The following is a 23987-nucleotide window of genomic DNA, read 5'->3' on the forward strand; positions in this document are numbered from 1 at the left end:
CTGACTCAGTTTATTTTTCTGAGGGTACAGGATATATAGAGAAAATCCATCCTAACTTCAAAGAGTCCTCCCCTGTGAGACACTCCCAAAACATCTGCTAAGGGTGTGATAACATACATTTCCTCCTTATCAGAGTTCCTAGATAGAGTTGTAAATTCCAAGGCTTTTTCCTGGCACCTGTATAGAGGAGTGAATATGTAAATCTAAGGTTCAAAGAGTGAGAAGGAATGTCTCAGGAACCTCCTAACTGGGAGAGATTGGAGAGCTTTGCTTCTTAATTATTGAGCCCTTAGGGTAAAAGCCTGGGCAAAGGTCAAACTCTGTCCTGGATCTTAAACCCATATCAGTCTGTTAAGATGGGCCCTCTATAAGCTCCTCCCTTTTCGAATTAGCAAGCAGCTTGAGGCGGTAAATATCTGTTCCCAACACTGTGACCCTTGATTTAATTAAGGTAACAATACAGGGGATAATAACACTGCCCAAGAAAATGCATGAAGTAAAAAGGCAGGTAAATTCTTAAATATATTGATCGCACTTAATTTCTCTAAGATCTCTACAGCCAGATTTCTTGGGTTAATCCCCAGGGAGTGACTATCTGCAATCACCTGGATGGTATTTAGAATTGTGCCAGGCCCCCAGTAGGCAGGCACTTGTGTTGTCTCATGAGATATTAGGATCTGAAGCATCATAGGGTAGCAGGATAATGTAAATATATGAATATCTATAATCACATTGCAATAGCAACCTTGTTTTCAAGGGTTCTAACTTATCTGCTAAATACAATACTGATTGTTCTAATAAATTGACTTTATACAATGTATCAGTAGCTTCTTGCATTAAGTACTAAACATATTTTTTGCTAAGTCATATAGAAATTATGCAGTTTAGGTTTCAGATTGCAGCATAATAGATGAAGCAGCAGTAGATACAATAAAAGAAGCAACAATGATTAACCAATAATGAGACCAATAAATTGTTTTGATTGACTTAAGGAGGAAGTAATAATTTGAAGAACATGTTCATCAGAATTCTGAAACCATTCATGTAAAACATTGGTAGGGAAAATAGCAAATGATGATTGTTCTACCAAAAATACAATATAGTCATTATTATCAATACATTGTTTGAGAGTATGATTGACACAAGTAACATACTATTCAAAAGTAGTATTAGATTGAATAAAAGTTACATATCCATAAGACAAACTGGTATTAAAAACTGATGTAACAAGGAAAAAACAGGATTCAATATTGTTGCTAAATTTTGAAAAACATATAGGTGTCCTGGATGCTAGAGATCTGAGAGTAATTGTAATCTTGACTTTATCCTGGAGATAGGGATCTTCTTGTCTTCCGAATATACAGGTGTTATTAGTGTATGTATAGTCCCAATTTGTCCATATATGTGACAGGTTGCATCCAGGGTGGAAAAGGAAAAATAAGTCCAGTGCTGAGCACTCTGTACATTACACACTTGAGCAGAAAGTAAAGCTACTATTACTAAAAATACAAGTTCAGGAGTCTTTTATCACTCGATGAGAGGGAGCTTTCACTGGACCCCATGTAGGAAGGCGACTTCTCACTGTAGATTGGCTCCTTCTGCGCTTTCCCCAAATTCTCATACTCTGTATTCAAGCTGTGAGTTGTTATACACTCTCTGACATCTTTTTTCTGGTATCCAGATAGGTTTATCAAAGTTTTCTGAAAAATGTGTAAGCACACCCTCATCCCCTTGTTAGTAATGGATCCAGTAATGGATCTGGGCCTCTGGATGTTTTTAGGCTGGAGTGTACTCATCTTTGTTAATATTTAGAAAATTAATATCCAATTATAAAAATTAATAGCCAATTGTTAAAAATTAATAACCAATTATCAATGAGGGGTAGTAGCCCAGATTCCCCCCTTCTTTTTTTTTGAAAAGAATAATTTTAATATCTTTGTTTTTAATTATATAACATGTTTGTGATCAGAGAAATGTTATAAAAAGCATAAAAAGAAGAAAATGTTTTGCTAATGGAAGCTCCTCAGGAGCATTATCTGTTTTGATTTGTTTAAGTACACTCATAACTGTGAAGGCTTGTAAAATATGATTGATCACATATTTAATTGTACCACTTGTTTGTAAAGTGGAAAAATGAAAGAAGAAAAAATATCCATTATAACATGAATATAAGAAAGCTTTTCAAAAGAAGGCATATAGGTTACACCCAATTGTCAAATATGTTTGAGATGAAAGCCTCTTGACACATTTGAAACAGGCTGTTAATTAAAAAATAATCATTCTTTATACTATGTTTCTAATACTGTAGGAGTTTATTATTCAAAAATAGTCACAAAATGTTTTCTTCTCTACAGTTAAGGTTGTTGTATTGGCAGAATATAGTTAATAAAAGGCTCAATAAAAGCTTAATAAAAGTTAAGTGGCAGCATTGTAGTTAAGAATCAATAATGGCATTGCTTTCAGTATATAATTGTGTATTAGTAATATATTTTAACTTTGCAGTCTCTATATTCTGAGAGACATAAACAGATTACTTGTTATCAGAAACAACATTAATAGGCTCATAATATCCTGCTATCCCTGTACTTAACCCATCGATGAATGTCATGGGTGCTGAAGGAATGGGGTTAAATCTAACAATCTTTTTGAAATACCTATGAATAATTAGTAAAAAAAAAAGGTTAATATCTTAAGAAATGGTAAGTAATTATCAAAATCAATATGACCAGAAAAAATAGTAATAGCAATTTGCCATTCTTTAAGAGGAAACAAGAGTGTCTATTTGCCTTTTATTATAAGGTTAATTAATAACAGAAAGTAAATTTCCTGTAAGTTAAAAATTGTAGGGGACACTGGAGTACTAAGAATAGCACCTGGTACCTCTTCATTTAAAAAAATATGGGTGAGTTGAGCTTCAGGAATTTTTCTGTTGACTAAATAAAGCTCCTTTTTTGCTTCAGGAGTTAATGTCCTAGGGGAATTTAGATTAGGATCTCCTCTAAATGTAAAAAAGAAATTAGCCAGTTGTTCTGTAGTAATTTGGAATGATGGTCAAAACTAATTGATATCCTCTAAAAGTTTTTGAAAATTCATGTAGTACTTCACTATTGTTTCTGTGACAATATGACCTAGGTAGGAAAATGGAGATTTTTCTTAAACTTTTTCTTGGGCTATAATAAGCCCATATTCTTGTAAAGCTAATTGAGGTTGAGGAAATAAATGTGTGAATGTTCAGTGGAACAACTACAAAATATGTCACTATATAGTGTATTATTTTTGCATTGAGAAATTTTTTCCTAATTGGTTGTATAGCTTTATTAACAAAATTTTGACACATTGTAGGGCTGTTTTTCATCCCTGGAGGAAGGGCTTTCTGAAACCTGGTTGCAGGGTGTTCTGCATTAACACTGGGTATTGTAAAAGCAAAACAACATTTGTCAGCTTCTTACAGTGGAATAGCAAAAAAGCAGTCTTTTAAATCAATAACTATCAAAGGCTAGGGAACAGAATTCATAATGGGTGAAGGGAGACTTCATTAATAGCTCAGAGGTCATGAAGCATCCTCTATTTTGCTGACTTCATTTTAATAACAAAAACAGGTGAATTCCAAGGATTTGTAAAGAATTCTGTATGTCCTTTTAAAAGTCTTGCTCAACTAATTGCTTTACTGTAAAAAGCTTCCTTTTTGTCAAAAGCCACTGTTTCACCCAAACTAACAGCTCCCCTTAGATGTAAAATATCTTGCCCTCACAAATTAAAGGGAATTAATTGAGTTTCAGCTATCTATTATTCTACTTAGTTTAAATTCATCTTAAAATAATTGGCTAGTGGTGATCTACTAGGCAGGCTAAAGTTAATTAATATCTTTAAGAGTTTTTAAAAATCTTGCCTATTTTGTAATATTTTGGGGGTCTAATTGTAGACTGTGAAACAATTTGTCTAAAATGTGCAAAGGGTGGTTTCTTTTGTGCCTTATCAGGAGTAATTATAAATCTTTGAGACTGAAGAGCTTGTTAAAGCTCACACATTAATAAGGAAAGTTCACTAAGTTTATCATCCATATAATAAATTATTTTTGTCTGGGAATATTTTTGCCCAACAGGTTTATGAACAAAATTTTTGCACATGGTGGAAAACATTCCTTCTTATAAGGAACATAATAGGAAAACTTCAAATACTAATTTAATAGAGATGACTATACCCAGATTGAAATTCAAAACAAAATTAGTTATAGTCCTAAGAGTCTTTTGCCTTAAGCAGTAAGTTTCACTAATCATGGCTTAAAGCCAGACATATTTAATTTTATTCCTGTGGAGTTGTAATAAGTAACAAAGATTTACCATGAGTCACATACATAAGAGATTTCACTTAACATCTTTCTGTCTCAAATTTAAACTTTTTCTGGTAAAAAAGCCAATTATTAGAAATCATTTCATATAGTTGCAGCTTCTCAGCAAGCTAAATTAATTGTTTAGGAACTGCATGATCCTAACAAGTTTCTCTCTCTCTCTCTCTCTCTCTCTCTCTCTCTCTCTCTCTCTCTCTCTCTCTCTCTCTCTCTTTTTCAGGGCAGATGACCTTGCCCACAACAGATAGTTTCCAGGAGCCCTGGAAAATTTACAAAGTACAGGGAATTGTCTTGTGCCCCTCCTTTTCACTCATAAGTAATTAAAAATTCCAGGTTTTAATATTTAAAACAGTAACTTCAAATAACTTAATTAACAATCTGGTAATTTTCATAAGTGATAGTCAAATTGTTTTAACTATAGCTGTTCTTTAATTACAGGTAAAGATGGAAATACCTGACTTTCTAACTGACAGTTAAAAAACATTACAAAGCAAGATTAAGTGGACTTGACAAAATAATTTAGCTAGCTTTTACACAGCTTTCCCACTGTCATTCAGTCTTTTTAAATTCACATTTTAATAACATCTAGATTATTGAAAATTGTTTGACATAACACAAAACAATACAAAAGTTTACCAATTTGTAACGATACTAGATTTTTAAAATTTGAAACAAGCATATTACTAATTTGAATGAGCTAAATTATCTTTTGATTGTGTTCCCAATACATAAAGAACTATTCTCATTTTGTCTCTCACACCCCAACTTGGCCAGGGTTGGAATGGAGAGAAAGGAAGAGAATATTTTCCAACAACTTATCTTTGATAATCTTTCAATTTTACACCCAAAGCTTTGGCCAGGGCTTTAGAATGCAAAAAAAGAAAGAGAATTTTTTCCTAACAATTCTCAAAAAGTTTCAAAACTTTTTTACTTTCAGAACCTCTAATCAAACTGTGCAAATAAATTATACCTTCCTTAAGCTTGCTATACATACTCCTCTCTCCTACATGCTTAAACATATTTGCCTAGCTAATTTTAAGTCCATGGGCACTTCTTCCCCTCTGCTTTCTGCCCTTTGTATCGACTTTTCTAACAAACCCTTACATTTTAACTTTCTCCCAGGCTGTTGTTTAACTGAAGGTAAATACACATCTTTCTGTTGCTCAGGGGAATGCACATTTCTCTGTTGTTTAACAGAATGCACATCTTCCCCTTCTCTTCAACCGTGCTCAACTGTTCCTCAAAGGCCTTATGCATTTCTTCTTCCTCATCTGTTCCTGCCCCCTTATCTACTTAAATCACTTTCTTAGCTACTAGTACTTTCTCTGGAGGCCTAAGACATATTTTTAACACATTCCACATTAAAAAGGTGGCAATCGAGAATGCACCAGGGCCCTCTTCTCTGTAATATTCACTTAGTTGCTTGCCTACAATTTCCCATTTCTCTAAATCAATTGTTCCTTCTTGTGGAAACCATGGGCAGCATTTTTCTGCACATTCTAAAAATTCCTGTAGCTGACTGTTTGGAATAACTAAACCTCTTTCTTTCACTATTTTCTTTAGTAATCTTAGGTGATAATCTCTATCTCTTTTTCCACTTTGTACCTGACCCATACTTTTGATCTTAAGGGCGCCTGCTAAGACTGAAAGTATGTATGTGGGCCTTTCCAAAGCTACACTATTTCTTATGCTCTAAGTACCAAGCCTGTTTCTAAACTTTCTAATCAATTTCTTGTAATTTATAATCTCCCACGTAAGCCTGGTGATTCCCCCTCCCCCCTTAGCACTAATATTGCTAAGGGGAAATCTGTAATGACCCTCGTTCCCTTTACCTTAGTACCACAGCGTCCAGCCACTTAAGGACCTTGTGTCCTGGCATAGTAGCCAGCAAGGGTTTTTTTTTCCTGTGGAGCATCCAAGGGAACCGTGTTTCTCGCACTCTTTGTCACTGTTCGACATGCCATTTGTTGCCCGCAACCAGATAGTACACCAAATGGAAAGGCGTGAAATAAGACATGAAGAAGTGGACCAGGCGGAGCAGAAAAACTGACTCAGTTTATTTTTCTGAGGGTACAGAATATGTAGAGAAAATCCATCCTAACTTCAAAGAGTCCTCCCCTGTGAGACACTCCCAAAACATCTGCTAAGGGTGTGATAACATACATTTCCTCCTTATCAGAGTTCCTAGATAGAGTTGTAAATTCCAAGGCTTTTTCCTGGCACCTGTATAGAGGAGTGAATATGTAAATCTAAGGTTCAAAGAGTGAGAAGGAATGTCTCAGGAACCTCCTAACTGGGAGAGATTGGAGAGCTTTGCTTCTTAATTATTGAGCCCTTAGGGTAAAAGCCTGGGCAAAGGTCAAACTCTGTCCTGGATCTTAAACCCATATCAGACTCTTAAGATCAGCCCTCTATACCCAGGGTTGAAACCTCAGTTTTATACTTGATTCCTGACTTTCACTTGTACTACATAGCCAATCAGTTGCCAAATCTTATCATTTCTTTCTCTACAGCATCTTTCAGATATCTCCCCTTCCCTCTCACTTACACAATCACCACCCTAGCTCAGGCTCTCATCATGTCTTTCATGGATTATTGCAACAGCCTTCCAATTGGTCCCTCTGCCTTGAATCTTTCTCCACTCCAATCCATCCTCCACAAAACTACCAAATCTATCTTCCAAAAATGTAGGTCTAACCATGTATCTCCCTCTCCCCCTCCTCAGGGGTGTTTTGGTCAATGTTTAATAACTATCCAGAAAAAAATATATACGTACAACATACTTTTAAGTTGAGTCTTCGTTATTATTTTCTCTAACATTTTCTTAAGTCTAGACAATCAATGAAACAATAAATCAAATATTGATTGATAATATTTGTTGGTTTCCCTGGTATAAATGCTGCACCTGAAAATTTAACAATGGGTTCTTTGAAGCTAGTTTGTGCTAGCTCTGGTTTGTGTGTCCTTTCCACACTCTGTTATTTCTCAGGTTATATATAAACTCTATTTGACCCATAAGCAAGGGAACTATTCATTCATTGATTATGGAATCCCCAGAAGTGAATTTGGAGGAGGGTAAGTTTGTTGTTGTTATTCAGTCAAGTCTTGGCAAAGATACTAGAGTGGTTTGCCATTTCCTTCTCCAGCTCATTTTACATACGAGGAAACTGAGGCAAACAAGGTTAATTGACTTGCCCAGGGTCACACAGCTTGTGTCTGAAGTCACATTTGAACTCAGGTCTTCCTTATAACTCGATGTCTGGGGACTAAGTTTAGTATCAGGTAAACATTAAGTTTGATTGTACTCCTCTCAGAATGAGGTGAGAGAAGAGAGTACACAGTCCCAGTTTGGGAGTTTTTTATACTTTAGGTCTTGCTCTGTCTTCTCAGTAAATATCCTTTTGTAAATGACAATTGATATTAACTGGTTATAAGTGGTATCAAGGAAATTTCAAATGGCTAAAATAATACTGGGGTGATAATCACTGGCAATTGATATTGAGGAGAATACATGAAGCTTGTGGCAGTACTATAGAAAGATACTCCCCAAACAGTTACTTCTAGAACTTTGCGGGGACACATTGCTAGCCTTTTCTGGGGACCTGACCTGGGAGGCCCTGTAGTACCTATATATATATATATATATATACATATATATATATATACATATATATATGTATATATATATACATATATATATGTATATATATAATATATATATATATATATATATATATATATGTATATATATATATATATATATGTATATATATATATATATGTATATATATATATATATATATATATACACACACACACACACACACACACATATATATATATATATATTTGCATAACCAATGAATATGAACTTCTTGAGGAGAGGGTCTGTTTTGCTTTTTATTTTGTATTTATTTGCTTTTTATTTGTATTAGCACAGTCCCTAGCACTTAAGAAGTGTCAAATAATTTTCAAATAATTAATTCCTTGGAAGGTTAATCCAGGTAGCTGCATGAAGAATGGATTGAGCATGGGTATGAGAGAGAAAAAGTGGTTATGAAGAGACTGGTAAAGAAAATTATTACAAGAGACCAAGTGAGAGGTAATAAGGGTGTACAGTGGGATAATGGGAATAGTAAAACGGTCAGATGTGGGAGATACTGTTCAATTTAAAATCTGAGCTCACCAGAGAGCTTTCCTTGAAGAGACTGAATGAAACCCAGTTGAATGAATCTTGACTTAATAGATGCTTTTCCCCTTTCATCAGCAAAATAAGGTGTGATTTTGTATGGGATGTTGCTTAGTGTTTCCTATCCCTCATGCCATTTTATTTACTTTTACATTGTCTAGCCATGTGACCTATCTCTCATCAGAAGTTTCTGAAATCTTCTGAAATCTTTCCTCAAGCATAATGTACCATCTGACTATGTCAGCATTCCAATTCTTCTCCAAGATTTGTTTGTTTTGGCCTGGCAGGGAGATGGGGTGGGAAAGTAATAACGGGAATTTTAGTATGTGGAAACGATTTTTTTTTCACTTTAAATATGTATCTTTTTCTGGTGCAAAGAAAAGAATGGTGAACTTGGAGTCAAAGTGCGAGAGTATGAACTCCAGCGTTGCTGACTTTTCATTTCTTACGTCATGGCCAAGTCATTTAACCTCCCTGGGCCTCAATTTCCTCATCCGTAAAATCTGAGGGCTGGAACAGATGGTTTCTGAGGTCCTTTTCTCTCTTTATCTTTGATCTTAAGTCATTTCAATTCTTTGGGGTTCTGATTTTTCATCTGTATGAGGGGCCTGGACTTGATGACCTCCAAGGTTACTTCCAGTTTTAAATACTGTGAACTTCATGATGAATTTTTGAGAAAAAAAAAAGAAAAAGGAAGCAGTATCAGATAGGGAATTACAGCTTCCTATGCAATCTTCACTGTTGTGTTTAAAGAGTATTGACTTTATTACACATTTTTAAAACAAAAAGGAAGCAGTAGAAAAGGAGATTTATAGTTTCATATATAATCCCCGTTTGTGTTCCACAAAGGAAATGCTCTTTTGCAGGCCTGTGTTTAAATTTAGAATAAAATAACATTAACACTGAAGGTCCTAGATTGCCTAAGAGAAAAGTAGTTCTGTAAAGTGACTAGACAGCATTTGAAACAGGACCGACCCTCGGGTCCATCTGTCCATACGTTACAGAATACGTAAAAAACAAAGATAACCGTCACAGGCCACTGAGGAAAAGAAAATAGGGCAGACTACCCACCCGCGACGGGCGGTAAAGGCCGAGAGGGGAAACCTTGACCAGCCAGAAGAGAAGGCCACTTCAGGGCCTTTAGGCGCGCACTCGGGGGCTGGCGCGGGGCCCTTTGCGTCATCGTTGCCCAATAGCCCAAGGGCAGGGGGCGGGCGTTGCGATCGCCTTACTCCAGTCACGCACGCACCTTCCGCCTGCGGCCGCGAAGAGGCGGTGCCGGGCCTCGCGCCACCCGCTGGGAAGCGTAGCCCCGCTCGGAGTCGGCGTAGCGTGGGCGTGCCTGCGCCCTTGGGCTCCTCCGCGTCCCAGGAAGGAGGCGGCAGGAGGCGGGTCCGAGGGAGAGCGTACGGGGCCGTGGTTCGTTACTCAGGCGGCATGGCAGCTCTGGGCTCAGTCAAGTTCCTGCTGGCCGCGTCCCGGCGCTGCCTCCTCCTCGCCGGGTCCCGAGGGGAGCCGGGCGGACGGGCCGGCCCGGGGAGCAGCTGCAGGGGAGCGCCGCCTGCCCGCGGGCTAGCCGGAGCTTCACCTTGTCGGCGCCGAGCCGGCGCAGGTAAGCGGCCGCCGGCGCAGCCCCGGGCCGGGAGGGGGGCCGGGCCGGCTCCGCTTCTGTGCGGCCCCAGCGCTTAGGGCTCGGGGCTGGTCTCAGGAGGCTCCCCCCTCCCCCCTCCGCCTTCCTGGCCGGGTCCGCGCGGGGGTGGGGGGTGGGGAAGGAGCGCCCAAGGCTCGGGTGCTGTGACCTGTGCCCTTTGACCAGCCGGCCCCCGAGAACTGCGGGGACCCAGCTGTCTGAGCCCCCGCAGACAGACGTCGGGCAGGTTCCCTTCCTTCTCGGGGAGCTGAGGTATGGCCGGGGATTTTTTTTACCGTTGGCCCTTCCAAGTGGTCACTCTTGGCCCCCGGTGTCCCTGGCACTCACTCATTTATTTATTTATTTAAACTTCTAACCTGAATTGTTCTTCACTCATTTTAACTTCAGGGCTAAGCAGAATCGCTTGCATCTCGCTTACAGATGGCAGCCCCTCAAATACTTGCAGACAGCTGTGGTGCTCTCCCCCTAACCCAGGGTATTTTCTGCAGGCTAAAAGCCTGCTGCTTCTTCCACTGATCCTTGTATGGCATGGTGTCAAGGCCCTTTTCCATTCTAGTCATTTTTCTCTGCACACTCTCCAAATTTTCATTGATTTTAGAGCTGGAAGGTACCTTAAAAGTCACTGAGTTCTCCTTTCCTGAAGCTAGAGAAGTTAAATGAGTTATCCCCAGGGTCATGTAGTAGTAAGTGGTAGGACCATGATTAGAACTTAGCTTCTAGGACTCTGAAGCCAGTTTTTCTCACTGCCTTAAACTAACTACTTGCTAGTAAGATGGTGCAGTGGATAGAGTATTGGAAGTATAGTCAAGAAGACCTGAATTCAGATCCTTGCTCAGACACTTTCTAGCTGTGTGGCCCTGGACATCACTTTGATCACTCAGCCTCATTCCCTCATTTGTAAAGTAAGGGTTGATAAATGGCACTTACTTCACAGGGTTCTTTTGAGGAGCAAGTGAGAACGTATGTAAAGTGCTCTGCAAAATTTAAAGTGCTTATGTGAATGCTAGGTATCTTTAAAGTGTGGTACATAGAACTGCACATTCTGCTGAGTTATAGTCTGACTAGGGGAGAGGACAGTCAGACTATCACTTCCCTTGCTCTGTATGCCATATTTTTCTTGATTCAATCTAAGATTTATTCATCGCCTTGATTTTTTTGGTGTGTGTACTGGAGGGAGTTACTTATTTTTTTTTTTAACCAGTCATATTATGCTATTGATTTGCCCTGTGCTGGCAGCCCCCCAGAATTTTTTTTTTGAGATCTTTTTCACACTCTCCTTCTGTAGCTATCACAATTTTATACATTTATACCTTGCTATATGTAAAAGTTTCCAAGCTGTTATAAAGAAGTAAAAAAAAAATTGAAATGTTGTAGGGGAGTTCAGCCTTAAAATAACAGTTCAGTGAATGATTTTGTAATTTAATCTCATTTGTGAACAGTCATCCCCTAACATTTCTCTGAGGTAAAGCATATGTGCATGAGGGTGGGTCAGTAGTAATGGCAGAAATAATGGCATATGTTAGTGTGTTAAGCATCATTGATCCCTTCAGTTTCATCCACAGATCTATCAATTCCTTTCACAGATCTAGTCTGTTTATGGAGTTGACTGAGGACAGAGAGTTTAAGTAACACTTGGAGATGCTCTTCACACAGCTAGTGTCAGAGGCAAGATTTGAAAGCAGCTGTTCCTGTTTTCAAGAGCAGCACTCTGTATCATCACACCATGTGCCTTTCCCAGCTCATTCTCATGTTTATATAGCATGTGCTAAATTAAATTGCAATTTTCTCCCAGCACCTCTATGAGTTAGGTAGCATAGGTGTTATTATTCTCATTTTGGAGAGTCCCAGAAGAAGACTGATTGGTAGCTGTAGTGTTAGTTCACAAGGAATTGGATAGTCTTAGGTGTTTTCTTCAGTCTCTAGCTGGCAAGTAACCAAAATACTCATCAGCTAATCAGTTTTGAGCTTCAGAGGTTTGAGGCTTTGAAGGCTTTATTTTCATGGATAAAAGTGATATCATCTAAATAATAGTGTAATAAAATCCTTTCATTTCCCAAAACTGAAGTCTTCCATTAGGAAGAATATTTTGCCTATAGTTCAAACCAGTGTTAAAATTACAGTACCAGGCATCCTGAGTTTCACAGCTGTCAGGCTTAGTACAAGCTACAGGTAAGACCTGGGCTGGCCTAAGCCCTCCAACTCCCCAAAGCTGGCCCTCTACAAAGCTGGGATGCACATCAGGAGAAAACTCAAGAGTAACAATACTACTATCAGGGTATGAAATGCAACAGCAAACTTGAAATATTCTGGAAAGTGTTAAGTTGCTTGATATAGTACAATAGCTTATAAACAATATCTTGAGGATCAATACCATCCATGTTATATTTTTGGAATGCCAAGTGCCCTGAAGCTCATTCAGTATTTGATCAGGAGTTACATTGGTTAGAAAGCAAATAGGGAGTTACACAAACAAAAGTATAGTGGTCAGGTTACAGGTTTAACCCAAGGTGGGGTAAGGCATATAAGTCCAATGTAATCATGTCTCCATCCCGGAGCCACCTGCGACAGTCATCATTGCAAAAAGGACAGTCAGCATCTTATTATTGGCTCTTCGTCTTCTTGGTCTCGCCTTCCTCCTCCGCTTGTCTCTCCAACCAGTTTTTCCTTTGATGTTCAGGGTCTCTATCCCTCTGGTCAGTATGCTGACAGGTACGGATGTTCCTCTCAGGAACCCAGACTGGTTCTTCTGCATGTTCTGGAAAAACACAAGCATAACCTTGACCCCAGGTTAGTAATTTTACTGGACCATCCCAATTACCCGTCTTTGGATCCTTCCACATTACCGTGACATCTGGTTGCTCATCTAACAACCTGTTCTTTTGTCCTGCAAAATGTTTTTGTGCAGGAGTATGTCCCTGATCATCTATTGTCAAAAGATTTATGGTATATATTACCTGATCAAATCTCCTTCTTACCCTGTTTTCTATTACCTCTTTTATTCTGTTTATCAAGGAGGATTTTAATATCATTGTTGCACCTTTCAACAACGGCTTGTCCAGTATGATTGTATGGGATGCCAGTAGAGTAAGTGATATTATAGGTGAGACAGAATTGTGCAAAATTCCTGCTACTATAGGTGGGACCATTGTCAGTCTTGAGGTGTCTTGGATTGCCAAGAATACTAAAGCAAAACAAGAAATGATATTGCTTATGTCCTTCTTAAAATATGTCACTAATCCACAGTATCTGCTTGTCTTCATATTGAATGAGACAATTAAAGAGTGTGAGACAATTAAACAGTGTGAGATCTCTCAGATGGACTGAGTGTAACAGTTTTGTAGACTGTTACAAACTCAAGGTTGGTTACCGTTAGCCTGAATAGGCCCAAGTTTCAAGTTCCCAGAAAACACATGAGCTGTATTGTTACATTAGTGTTAGGCAACGGCTAATGCTAAATAAGGATAAAATAGCTAGGATTGGTAGTATTACAATGATATTCCTTGTTTCTGGGGTAGATTTTCACGTTTTAGATTGTGAGGCTGAAATTCCTGTCCAATGGGAATTTACAGCCAGTGGTGGGTGGGTGTCTCTGTATTAGGACTATATAACCTTTGTTCTGACCTTCGTGCCTCTCCTCGCTTCGCTCGGACTGCCGTACGAAGCAGATGCCCGCTTCCTGTGAGAATGTAATAAATCTTTCACTTTATACCTAGAAAATCTCTGAGTGTTATTTTTGGGTAACTGTAGCACACAATATGATATTCATCTTTCTCCCACTTTTTTGTGTGCATACTCTGATACATACGTTGTAATTACACTTTAAAAAACATGAATCACACATTGATATGAAATAAAGGAATTTTAGAATAAGACTCCCTAACATTGTGTAATTGTTCAGTAGAAAAATAGCTAACTAAATATGATTAAGTAATGTTTAAAACAGCATAAATTTAAGTAGCTAAGAAATCAGGTATGTATAGAAATGTGTTTAAGGCTCTGCTTCTTGGCAGAAAATACAGAAATAACTATGTTTCCTGTCTGTAGTTAAAAAAAGATTCCCTAATGGTTTAATTAATAAAAATTATTTTCAACTCTGAAATGTCATTTTAACTACTGACCAGGCTATGACAAATTTATGCTGAATTTTCTAATACAAGAGGGGAGTTAGGCAGTAGAACTCTGCAGCAAAGCAAAAGAATTTCTTTAGTTATCTACTGAATTCAAGAGGGTTTTGTTGGGCAAGGGTAAAAAACTATTTCTGAATATTCAAAGACAAATAAATGTCTTTCCCACTTCACTTGTTTAATTTGCTTGCAAACCCTCCCAAAGAACCACCAGGACAAATGAAAGCCTAAAAATATTGCTATTAATATTCTAACAAAGTTGGAATGAATAATTTTTTAAATCAAAAAGTTCTATCAAAGATATGTTAAAAAGGACTTATGAAGTTATAGCCTTTTATATACTGCAAAATATATTAAGATTTTAGCTATATTATAACTAGTACTAAGGAGCTGATTCAGAAAATTTACAAGCTACATCTTACTGGAAATTTTAGTAAACATACAGTGCATTAGACTGTGTTTAACATACAAACTGCTCATGTCAGATTTCTAAAGCAGAGAGTTTATTTACTGCTACCCTTGAAGTTTCCTCCCCACCTGATTAAGAAAACAAGCTGATTTGTTTTCTAATTATTGATATAACTTAGCTTCTTAAGTATTTTTCCTCTTTTTTGAATTCCAGTGTAATTTTTAAGTTACCTAAATGGTGGTTGTAAATAAAATAATACAAACTTTATTTTTCTCTAGAATTACCGTGAGATAGAACTCTTGATTTACAAACTGATCTGAAATGAATGGAAGGTTGCAAAGGACATGTATCTACAAAAGCTATAAAATTAAGTATGCTATTTTAGCTCTAACTTCAATAAAACTTTATATATATATATGCACATATATATGTGTATATATGTATATGTGTATATATACATACATACATATGTGTGTGTGTGTGTGTGTATATATATATGTATATAAAATGTCCCATTTTCTTTGATTATGAAAAAGGATCTAAAATGAAATCCCCTTAACCACTGATTTTGGTTAGTCTGCTCATCTGCCATATCACATTTACCTTTTTTTTTTTAAAAATACTGTTTGGAAATGTGATGGCTGACAAAAAAATGTTAATATACAATTTTCTTTGAGACTCTTGAAAACCACAAAAATTTCCACTATCATAACGACTACAAATTCTGACATTTAATGTAAAGTCATCATAACTCTTTGCATGCCACGTTGACACACACCTAAAGCCAACTTTTTCAGAATGTACTGTAACTTGAATAAAATCAAATAGAGAGACATATATAAAATGGGAAATACAATGTAGCTTCACATCACAGCTCCTGCTTGTTCATAAGGCATTATGGAGGGAGTAATAACTTCACTTACACACTGACTTTGTAAATGTGATCAGCTGCCAATGTCCTGAATATTTATGACATGGGTCTTTTTAACAAGAACAGGACAGCAGCATGGTAACCACTTTTCTAAGTATATTTTCTATACAAAATAATTCCAAGATATAATCATTAAGTTCTCATACAGTACTATTATTTTAAACAATAATCAATAAAATAGCAAATATGTGAAAATTGCAACACCACAAAGACTGAGCACTGCCATTTCCTAGTATAATCAAAGTTGGTATTAGTACAGTCTTGGCAATGCAATGGTTGGACAGTACAGGTATCTTATGCAGAGATTTCAGTAGCAGAATGGCACTTGGTTTGTTCTCAATAGAAATGACAAAGATACAATTGACAATTTAAAGAAAGACAATGTTCTTCTTTGCATGCTAAAATTCTAGTTGTGTCCCCTGTATTTGAACACTTTCAAATAATATTGTCGGTCTCTCTGATTCTGCCCCATATTATCTAACTTATCTTATAGGACACTACTTAGCTGGTGCTGCTTACTTTCCATTTAAATCAGAGAAGCCAAAAAGCAGTGGTCTAGTTCTGAAGTTTACTTTCGCTTTTGGAGACGCTGAAAAGCCGCAGTCTCATTTGTCCGCCTGTGCGGTTTGCTTTCACTTTAAATCTGAGACCCCGAAAAGTGGCAGTCTCGTTCTGAAGTTCATTTTCACTTTAAGAGACCCCAATAAGCAGCAGTCTTGTTCCAAAGTTCACTTTCACTTTAAGAGACCCCGATAAGCGGCATTCTGGTTTCTTTTTAATCCCCGTTTAACCTGGTGAAAATAAAAAGCTGTATGGGAAAATTATTGCCCTACTTTGTTAGTGTCTTCTCTTGACCACCGGAGCTCCTTTTCTAGGGCTGTTGGCCAAATAGCCCACCTTGTCCAGGGCCACTCTGCCGGGGGAAGCCTTCCTTTCAGGTCCCTGTCTAGGCGCCAAATGCCGGGAGCGCCTGCGTAGGGGCTGTGGTCCGGCAGAGTGTGAAGAGAGAAAGAATCATGGGCCAGGTGAGAGCAGTGAAGAACAAACTCTGTTTATTGATCTGAGGGCTCAGGCTTATATAGTACTGGATCAAGCTATTCATGAAAAGTACAAATCTACTTAAGTGGTTTCCTTATTTCCTTGTACCTTGTCTGTTACATTCTTTCCTGTGTCCTGTCCTGTACCCCATCCGTTTCCTCCCTTCCTGCATCCTGTTTTCAAGAGACAGAACAGGGGGGTGGTGAGCAGACATCCTGAGTTTCACAGCTGTCAGGTTTAGTACAATTTACAGGTTAAGACCCAGGCTGGCCTAAGTCCTCCAACTCCCCAAAGCCAGCCCTCTACAGCCAAATAAAGTTTAAAATCCTTTATGTTAGCATTCAGGGCCCCTTATTGATTTATCCTTCTCAGATTCCTATCTCTAATGTTAATTTTACCTTTATTACATCCTTTCGGTACACCCACTTCTTCTTCAGACACCATCACCACCCTGGTGTAGTCCTTTACCACCTCACAGCTGTAATAGTCTACTGGTTGGTCTGCTTGTCACAAGTTTCTCCCTACTCCAGTTCATCTCCCACTCAGCTGTCAAAGTGATCTTCCTAAAGTCTAGATCTGACTATGTCAGTTCCCTTATTCAACAAACTCCAGTAGCTCCTTGTTACCTCCAGGATCGAGTATAAAATCTATATGGTGTTCAAAGCCCTTCATAGATCCCACCCACCCCAATCCTTTCCAGTCTTATACCTTATTCACTCCCATGATTTCTTCAATCCAGTGACTCTGGCTTCCTTGCTGTTGTTCCTAAAAAACAAAATAACTCCATCTACTGACTGGACATTTCCCCTGTACGTGGAGTATTCTTCTTTCTTATCTCTGCCTTTTGGTTTCCCTGGCTGTCTTCAGGTCCCAGCTAAAATCCCATCTTCCAGAGGATGCCTTTCCTGATCTCCCTTTAATTCTAATACCTTCTCTCTCTTGATTATTTCAAATTTACCCTCTACATAGCTTATTTATACAGTTATTTTCATGTTGTCTTCACCTTTGGATTGTGAACTAGCTTATTTTCTTAAATAGTGTTTATTGTTTCTGTGTGTCACACACTGTGTTAATAAGCATGGGGGAAACAACCACAAAAAAGCAAGATGACTCCTATTCTGAAGGAGCTTCTATTCTACTGGAGGAGCACAACACATAAAAGGGAGATGGAAAGATGGAGGTCAATCAGGAAGCATTTATTAAGTGCCTATGTGCTAGGTGCACTGTTTTAAGTGCTGGTGACACTTCTTGCCCTTTGGGAGGTTAAAATCTAATAAGGGAAGACAATACACAAAAGATAGCAGAAAAGGGGTGGGAGGAGGAAGGGAGTAGGGGGCCAGTGTGTGGTTAGGCAGGTGAGATCCAAAGTGTGATTTGGATTTCTGATGATATGGTGATTCCAAACAAGAACACAGCAATCAATCATTAATTCAGCCTTAAAACAGAGGCCTAAGGCAGTCTGAATTTAGAAGGAGCCAGACTAGAGAGTGAGCCTGGAGGAAAATAAGTAGAGTGATGATGATGTAGTGATTCCTTCTTGTACAGATGGGATAGGCAGTGTAAATAGCCATGGAAGCAGGAAGGCTAGGGTTCAAGTGTTTACCTGTGACATGTGTAGTCAAAATCATTTAGCTTCTCAGTAGTCTAGATGGTAACACTGTAACACTATAAATTATAGACTAATTGTCTCTGCATTGGTTTGAGGAGTGCCTATGGCACTGATAAAATCATAGGTTTAGAATAAAAAAAGAATTACAGATAAATAGAGTGAGGTACTGGGGTTTAGAGAGATTTGCCCAAGGCTAAAAAGTAGTTAAGTATTGGATCTAGAGCCTTTGTCTTCACATGTAAATGTATAGTCCCTCTCTTTCCCTATCCCAAAGGTGGAAATGATTTATTCCTCACATTTCTCCTAGAACTTTCTCTTTTGCCTTGCATTTCACTTAATCTGGTATCATCATTTGTGTACCTTTTTTCTGTACAAGATTTCTGAAAGTATGTGTTGCGCCTTTCTTTGTGTCTGCATATAGGAGTGCTTAATAGATGTGTATTGAATTGATTACTCATAGGATCTACATTCCTTTCTTTTCAGTTCTAGCAACATTCTGTGATTGTCACTTTTTTTGGGAGTCTGATAAAGAAAACATCTATTGCCAATTGTTGCCATCTATTGGCAGTTGTGAAAATTGCAGTAGAATTATTTTATGAACTGCTTTTTGCATGTCTAAGATAAACATTAAGGAAGTCAGAAATTATGATAGAACAAAACTGAGATGTTTGGATAATTTATCCAGCCATCTTGGTGGAGGGGGATAGAGAGCATTATATGGGCAAATATCATTCGTATTTCATTGACTCACTGATAGCATTGTGAATTCTCTGGATAAAACACTGGCAGATTAATTATTTTGTTGTATTTAATGTTTTTCAATGAACAAAAAATCGATTTTCTCTCCTACTTCTCCTCTATCTGGAAAAAAGAAACATTGTAACAAATATACATAGTCATTCAGTCAATAAGCATTTATTAAGTGCCTGTTATGTACTAGGCACTGTGCTAAGTGCTTAGTTAAGCAAAACAAATTCCCATATTGACCATGGTAAAAAAAAAAAGTCTCATTTCATACCCTGAATCCATCATTTCTCTGTCAGGAAGTAAGTAGCATATTTTATTAGTGGACTTTTGGAATTGTGGTTGCATATTAATCATAGTTCTTAAGTGTTTGAAAATTGTTTGTTTTTATGACATTGTATTTATGACATGATGTATAAATTGTTCTCATTCTCTCTCCATTCTGCGTAAAAGTTTTCCAGGATTCTCTAAAACTATCCCTTTCATCATTCCTTATAGCACAGTAATATTCCATTGCATTTGTGTTCCATAATTTCGTTCAGCCATTCCGTAACTAATGGAACTGCTATAAATTTTTTTTTGTACTTGTGGGGTTTTTTTCCTTCTATTTCTTTGATTTCTTTGGGAACTAGGCCTAGAACCCCAGGATAATCCTTAAACACATTTTCTAGCTCCTGTCCCATTTTAGTAATAATAGTGTTGAATACAGACGGGGTTTTCTGTGTGCTGCCAGACTGTACTGATGCACCTCAGCACCAGTTCCCTCGTTCTACATAGAATTTTAGAGAACTTCTAATAGTGGGGAAATTCGTTTTTCTCTGTTGAGATAGCCATATTCCTTGATTCTTTCTCTTAATGACATGTACCTTGGCTGAGCTCAGTACAGTGTAAGGTGTGAGGTTGGAATAGATTATAATCGATAAGTGTGATATAAATGTGCCCTTGGCTAACATCATTAATTTTTTCATGGAAGCAGGATGTCTGGTGAAGTAGTGTGTGAGAGGGGAACTCCATAGAAACAAGTTGGAGATAGGAGAGATGGAAGGGAAATCACTCACCATCTATTGGTGTACCAGTGTTATACAGTAGCATGTTATTATAAAACAAAATTAGTTCACATTAGCAGATTTAGAACAGGATGGAACTTAAATATGATTTAATTCAACCCCTTTGTTTTACATATGAGGAAATTAAGACCTGGGGGATAAACAACTTGCCCAAAGTCATACAATTAATAAATTGAATTTCAAGTCTTTCTGCCAGCATTCTTTACAGCAATATTATGGGAAATGTCTGTTATCCTCATGTTGTAGATGAACTTTTGGTGAATGAGGTCCTCATTCCTGATCACTATACATTATTTAATTACTAATATGGTAGCTGTGTTTTAGTTAAGTTAATCTGATTCATATTGTAAAGAGATTATTGATAGATGTTGAACATATACAAAGTATTGGTCGATGAAAAGTTTGCTAAATTGCAGCATTTGTATTTTGTTCCAGTCCCTTCCTACTAGGTGATCCTTTGAAAGAAAAAGGATGAAAAGTACAGACATATATTTGATGATGTTTAGTTAGACTATTATTTGTTTGGCCTTATAGGTCTTAAAAAGCGTTGTTAAAAATACTTATCCAATGTTAGAGAATACTAAAGATATGTTTTTTTTTCTAGCTCAGAAGATAAAATAACCATTCATTTTATAAACCGTGATGGTGAGAAATTAACAACCCAAGGAAAAGTTGGTGATACTCTACTAGAAGTTGTTGTTAATAATAATCTAGACATTGATGGGTTTGGTAAGTAGAAATAATTTAATATAAAAAAATTTTTATATGGAAGCAGAAGTTATAATTAAACTGTAACCCATACAGTTGACCAGAGTATTGTTAAACTCACAATCAAGCAACAAGAAGTTATTAAGTGCCTACTATGTGTCAAACACAATGAATATAGTATTCATAATCTTTGAATCAACTAATCCAAAAGCCTTATTTTACAGATCTGCAAAAGAATAGCTCTTCGGTAAGGCTTTTCTTGGACAAGTTATTTAACCTCTCGGTACCTATAAGTTACTTATAGTTGTCTGTCTGTATTGGTGCTTGGAGTTCCCCACACTGATACAATCATAAGTTTAGACCAAAACAGAAACTTTCCATGTGTTTTTTACATTTAAGTTCAACTACCTGCAATCACACTACTCATCTGGTAAGAACTAAAACCTGAGAATTTATCAGGACAGGGAAAATGAAAGATCCTATTCAAAGGTAGGGGCAGTGAGGTAGCACAGTGGATATAGTACTAGGTCTGGAGTCAGAAAGACCTCAGTTCAAATCCAGCCTGAGACACTTACTAGTTGTGTGACCCTGAGGAAGTGACACTTAGGAAGTTATTTCAATTGTCTGGGTGAGAGGTGGCAAGGCCCTGGACTTGTCAAGAGAAGGGAACACATACAAGAGGATTGTAGAGTGATTTGAAAATGGTATTGAGGGAAAGGGAAGAGTTAATGATGATCCCAAGTAGTTATGAGCCTGGGTGACTGGAAGGATGATGGTACCATCAAGAGAAATGGGGGAGTTTGGAAGGAGGGATGGACTTTGGGTAAAATATGAATTCTGTTTCAGACATATTGAAATTGAGATATGCAGGGAATATCCAGATGGAAATGTCCATTGGACAGTTGATAAGATGAGAATATAGTTCAAGAGAGAGATTAGGTATAGGTAGGTAGATGTGGGAGTCATTTGCATAGAGATGATCATTAAATCTATGGGAACTGATAAGACTATCAGGGTAGAGCATTTAGTCAGGAGTAGAAGGCCCAAGAGAAAATCATGGGGGAGCAGGGGGAAACCTATACTTAGTGGACAGGAGGATTCAGCAAAGAAAATGAGAAGGAACAGTCAGATAGGAGAACCAGGAGAGAGTAATGTCATAGAAACCAAGGAAGGAAGATCCAGGAGATTGGGGGAAGGTAGGGGAGGTCTGCAGTGTTAAATACTGCAGAAAGGTCAAGCCAAATGAAGAATGTAAAAAGATCATTGAATTTAGCAGTTGGTATGTATTTCAGTGATAGTTAGTCATGCATAGAGTTGAGTGGTAGCATGGCAGATAGAATATCTTTGTTCATGTTGCTCCCTCTACCTAGAATTCCTGCTCTCCCAAACTCTAATTTTCTGGGTTTTTTTGATTCTGTACTAATAATACGTTAAGTATGAGTTGAGGGGTGGGGTTTAGGGATAAGGCTGGGGGGAGGCAGAAAGGATTAGGAAGTAAGAAAATGGAGACAGCCTGCCCTGGGAAATGAAGAAGAGTACAGGACAAGAGCTGGAGGGGACATCAGGGTCTTGTGAAGGCTTTTTAAGGATTCGGGAGACCTGGTCATATTTTTAGGTGTTGGAAAAGGAGCCAGACAATAAGGGAAGATTGAGGATGAAAGAAAGAGGAAATGATCTTGGGGTTGGTGGGATAGGAAAGGGATTAGCATTGTCGAGGAAAAAGCCCATTTCTTCATCAAGACTTGTACAAAGGAGGATCAAATTGTAGATAAAATTGTGGGTGATAACAAGAGCTTTGGAGGTGTGGAATAGGGAGGAGCAGGATATTTACAATGGATAGCCAGTATTTGTTTGTAGTAAATTTATTCATAATAGCTAGAGTCATAAAAATAGATTTGAATTATATGTGCTCTTTATAAGAGACAGGAAGATATATACTATATTTTAGAAGGGTTTCTTCTATAAAGTTTTAGTGCAATGTTAAAGTTTCATTCACTGAAAAAATTGTCATTTTGTGGTTAAACCAATAAACATTTATTAAGCATGTACTATATGCCAGACATTATGCTAAATGCTGAGGTCATAAATACAAGTTTTTTTAAAAAAAAGATAGTACTTGCTGTGAAGGAGTTTACAGTCCAATGGGGATAGACAACAACCACAAAAATAATGATAATAGCTAACATTTATGTAGTGCTTACATTGTGTTAATTACTTTGTAATTATTATTTTATTTGATTTTCACAACAACCCTGCGAGGTAGGTGCTATTATTTTCACCATTTTATAGTTGAGAAACCTGAAATAGACAGAGAGTAAGTGACTTGCCCAGGGTTACACAGTAAGTGCCTAAGGCAGGACTTGAATCCAGTCTTCTGACTCTAGGGCCAATCCATTATCCACTACATCATGCTGAGGCCAAAGGAGAATTCAGGTGAGCTGAAATGTGATGCTTCCTAACCTAGTCTCAGGCCTATGGTAAAGAACCCCCATAAAAAGTAGGAATCAGGCCAGCAAACCCTATATCCCTCCACATGAGGAGAATGAGGCAGCCTTGCAGCCCAGTCTTAGGAATCTATCTATCAGCAAAGGGGGAGAGACTAGAAAGTAAATGATAGGGGACTGCAAGAGCTCAAAAAGAAAAGAAAAAACCAAGGCTAAAACACTAAAGAGGAATAAAGTCTCAACCAAAGTCCAAAATACACACAGAGAAATCTACAGAGATGATCTTAAAAACCAGAAGGAGGTATCACTAAAGCCGCAAAAAGAATGCAAAGCTCACTTCACAAATATTATAATATGAAGGAAAGTGAATTCATGCTTGATGAGACAATCTTGTGTGTTACACAGAGAATGTGAAATAACAACAACAAAAAAACCAACCCAGAATGGATGGGGAAGAAATTAGAAATAAATATGGATCATAAGTCAAATAAATTAATCTGAAGGTGCGTAAAGGATGCTAGGAGTTACTGTCATCTTTGGCTTACTTATTGTCTTTGGCCACTCATAAATTCCATTTTAAGACATCTTGTCTTTTTCTACTCTTTGTAGCCTAGGTTACTATGCTGAAAATGGGATTTATATGAGTAATTAATAAGGAAACTTCTAAGTGCTCCTTGTCTACCCATATGAATTTTGATGTAAAGAAGCAACCTTTTTAAGCCTGT

At 37.7% G+C, this 23987-nt stretch overlaps 1 protein-coding gene and 1 long non-coding RNA gene across 2 annotated transcripts in view; one reads left to right on the top strand and one right to left on the bottom strand.

Annotated features, from left to right (window-relative positions):
• Window positions 1–9797: 9797 nt before the first annotated feature.
• Window positions 9798–23987, top strand: part of FDX1 (ferredoxin 1) — a 36870-nt gene continuing 22680 nt past the window's right edge. Inside the window, 3 exon segments of the mRNA XM_020996111.2 lie at window positions 9798–10037; window positions 10040–10149; window positions 20715–20839. Of these exon segments, the coding sequence (XP_020851770.1) occupies window positions 9975–10037; window positions 10040–10149; window positions 20715–20839 (298 nt within the window). The 5' untranslated portion in view covers window positions 9798–9974.
• Window positions 12491–16930, bottom strand: LOC110214960 (uncharacterized). Its single transcript, XR_002326398.2, has 2 exons — window positions 16486–16930; window positions 12491–12943 (listed from the first exon to the last, which is right to left on the bottom strand). It is a non-coding gene; the product is annotated as an uncharacterized LOC110214960 (long non-coding RNA).

The sequence above is a fragment of the Phascolarctos cinereus genome, unplaced genomic scaffold, assembly GCF_003287225.1.
Source record: "Phascolarctos cinereus isolate Bilbo 61053 unplaced genomic scaffold, phaCin_HiC Scaffold_726;HRSCAF=1367, whole genome shotgun sequence".
NCBI classification, from domain to species: domain Eukaryota; kingdom Metazoa; phylum Chordata; class Mammalia; order Diprotodontia; family Phascolarctidae; genus Phascolarctos; species Phascolarctos cinereus.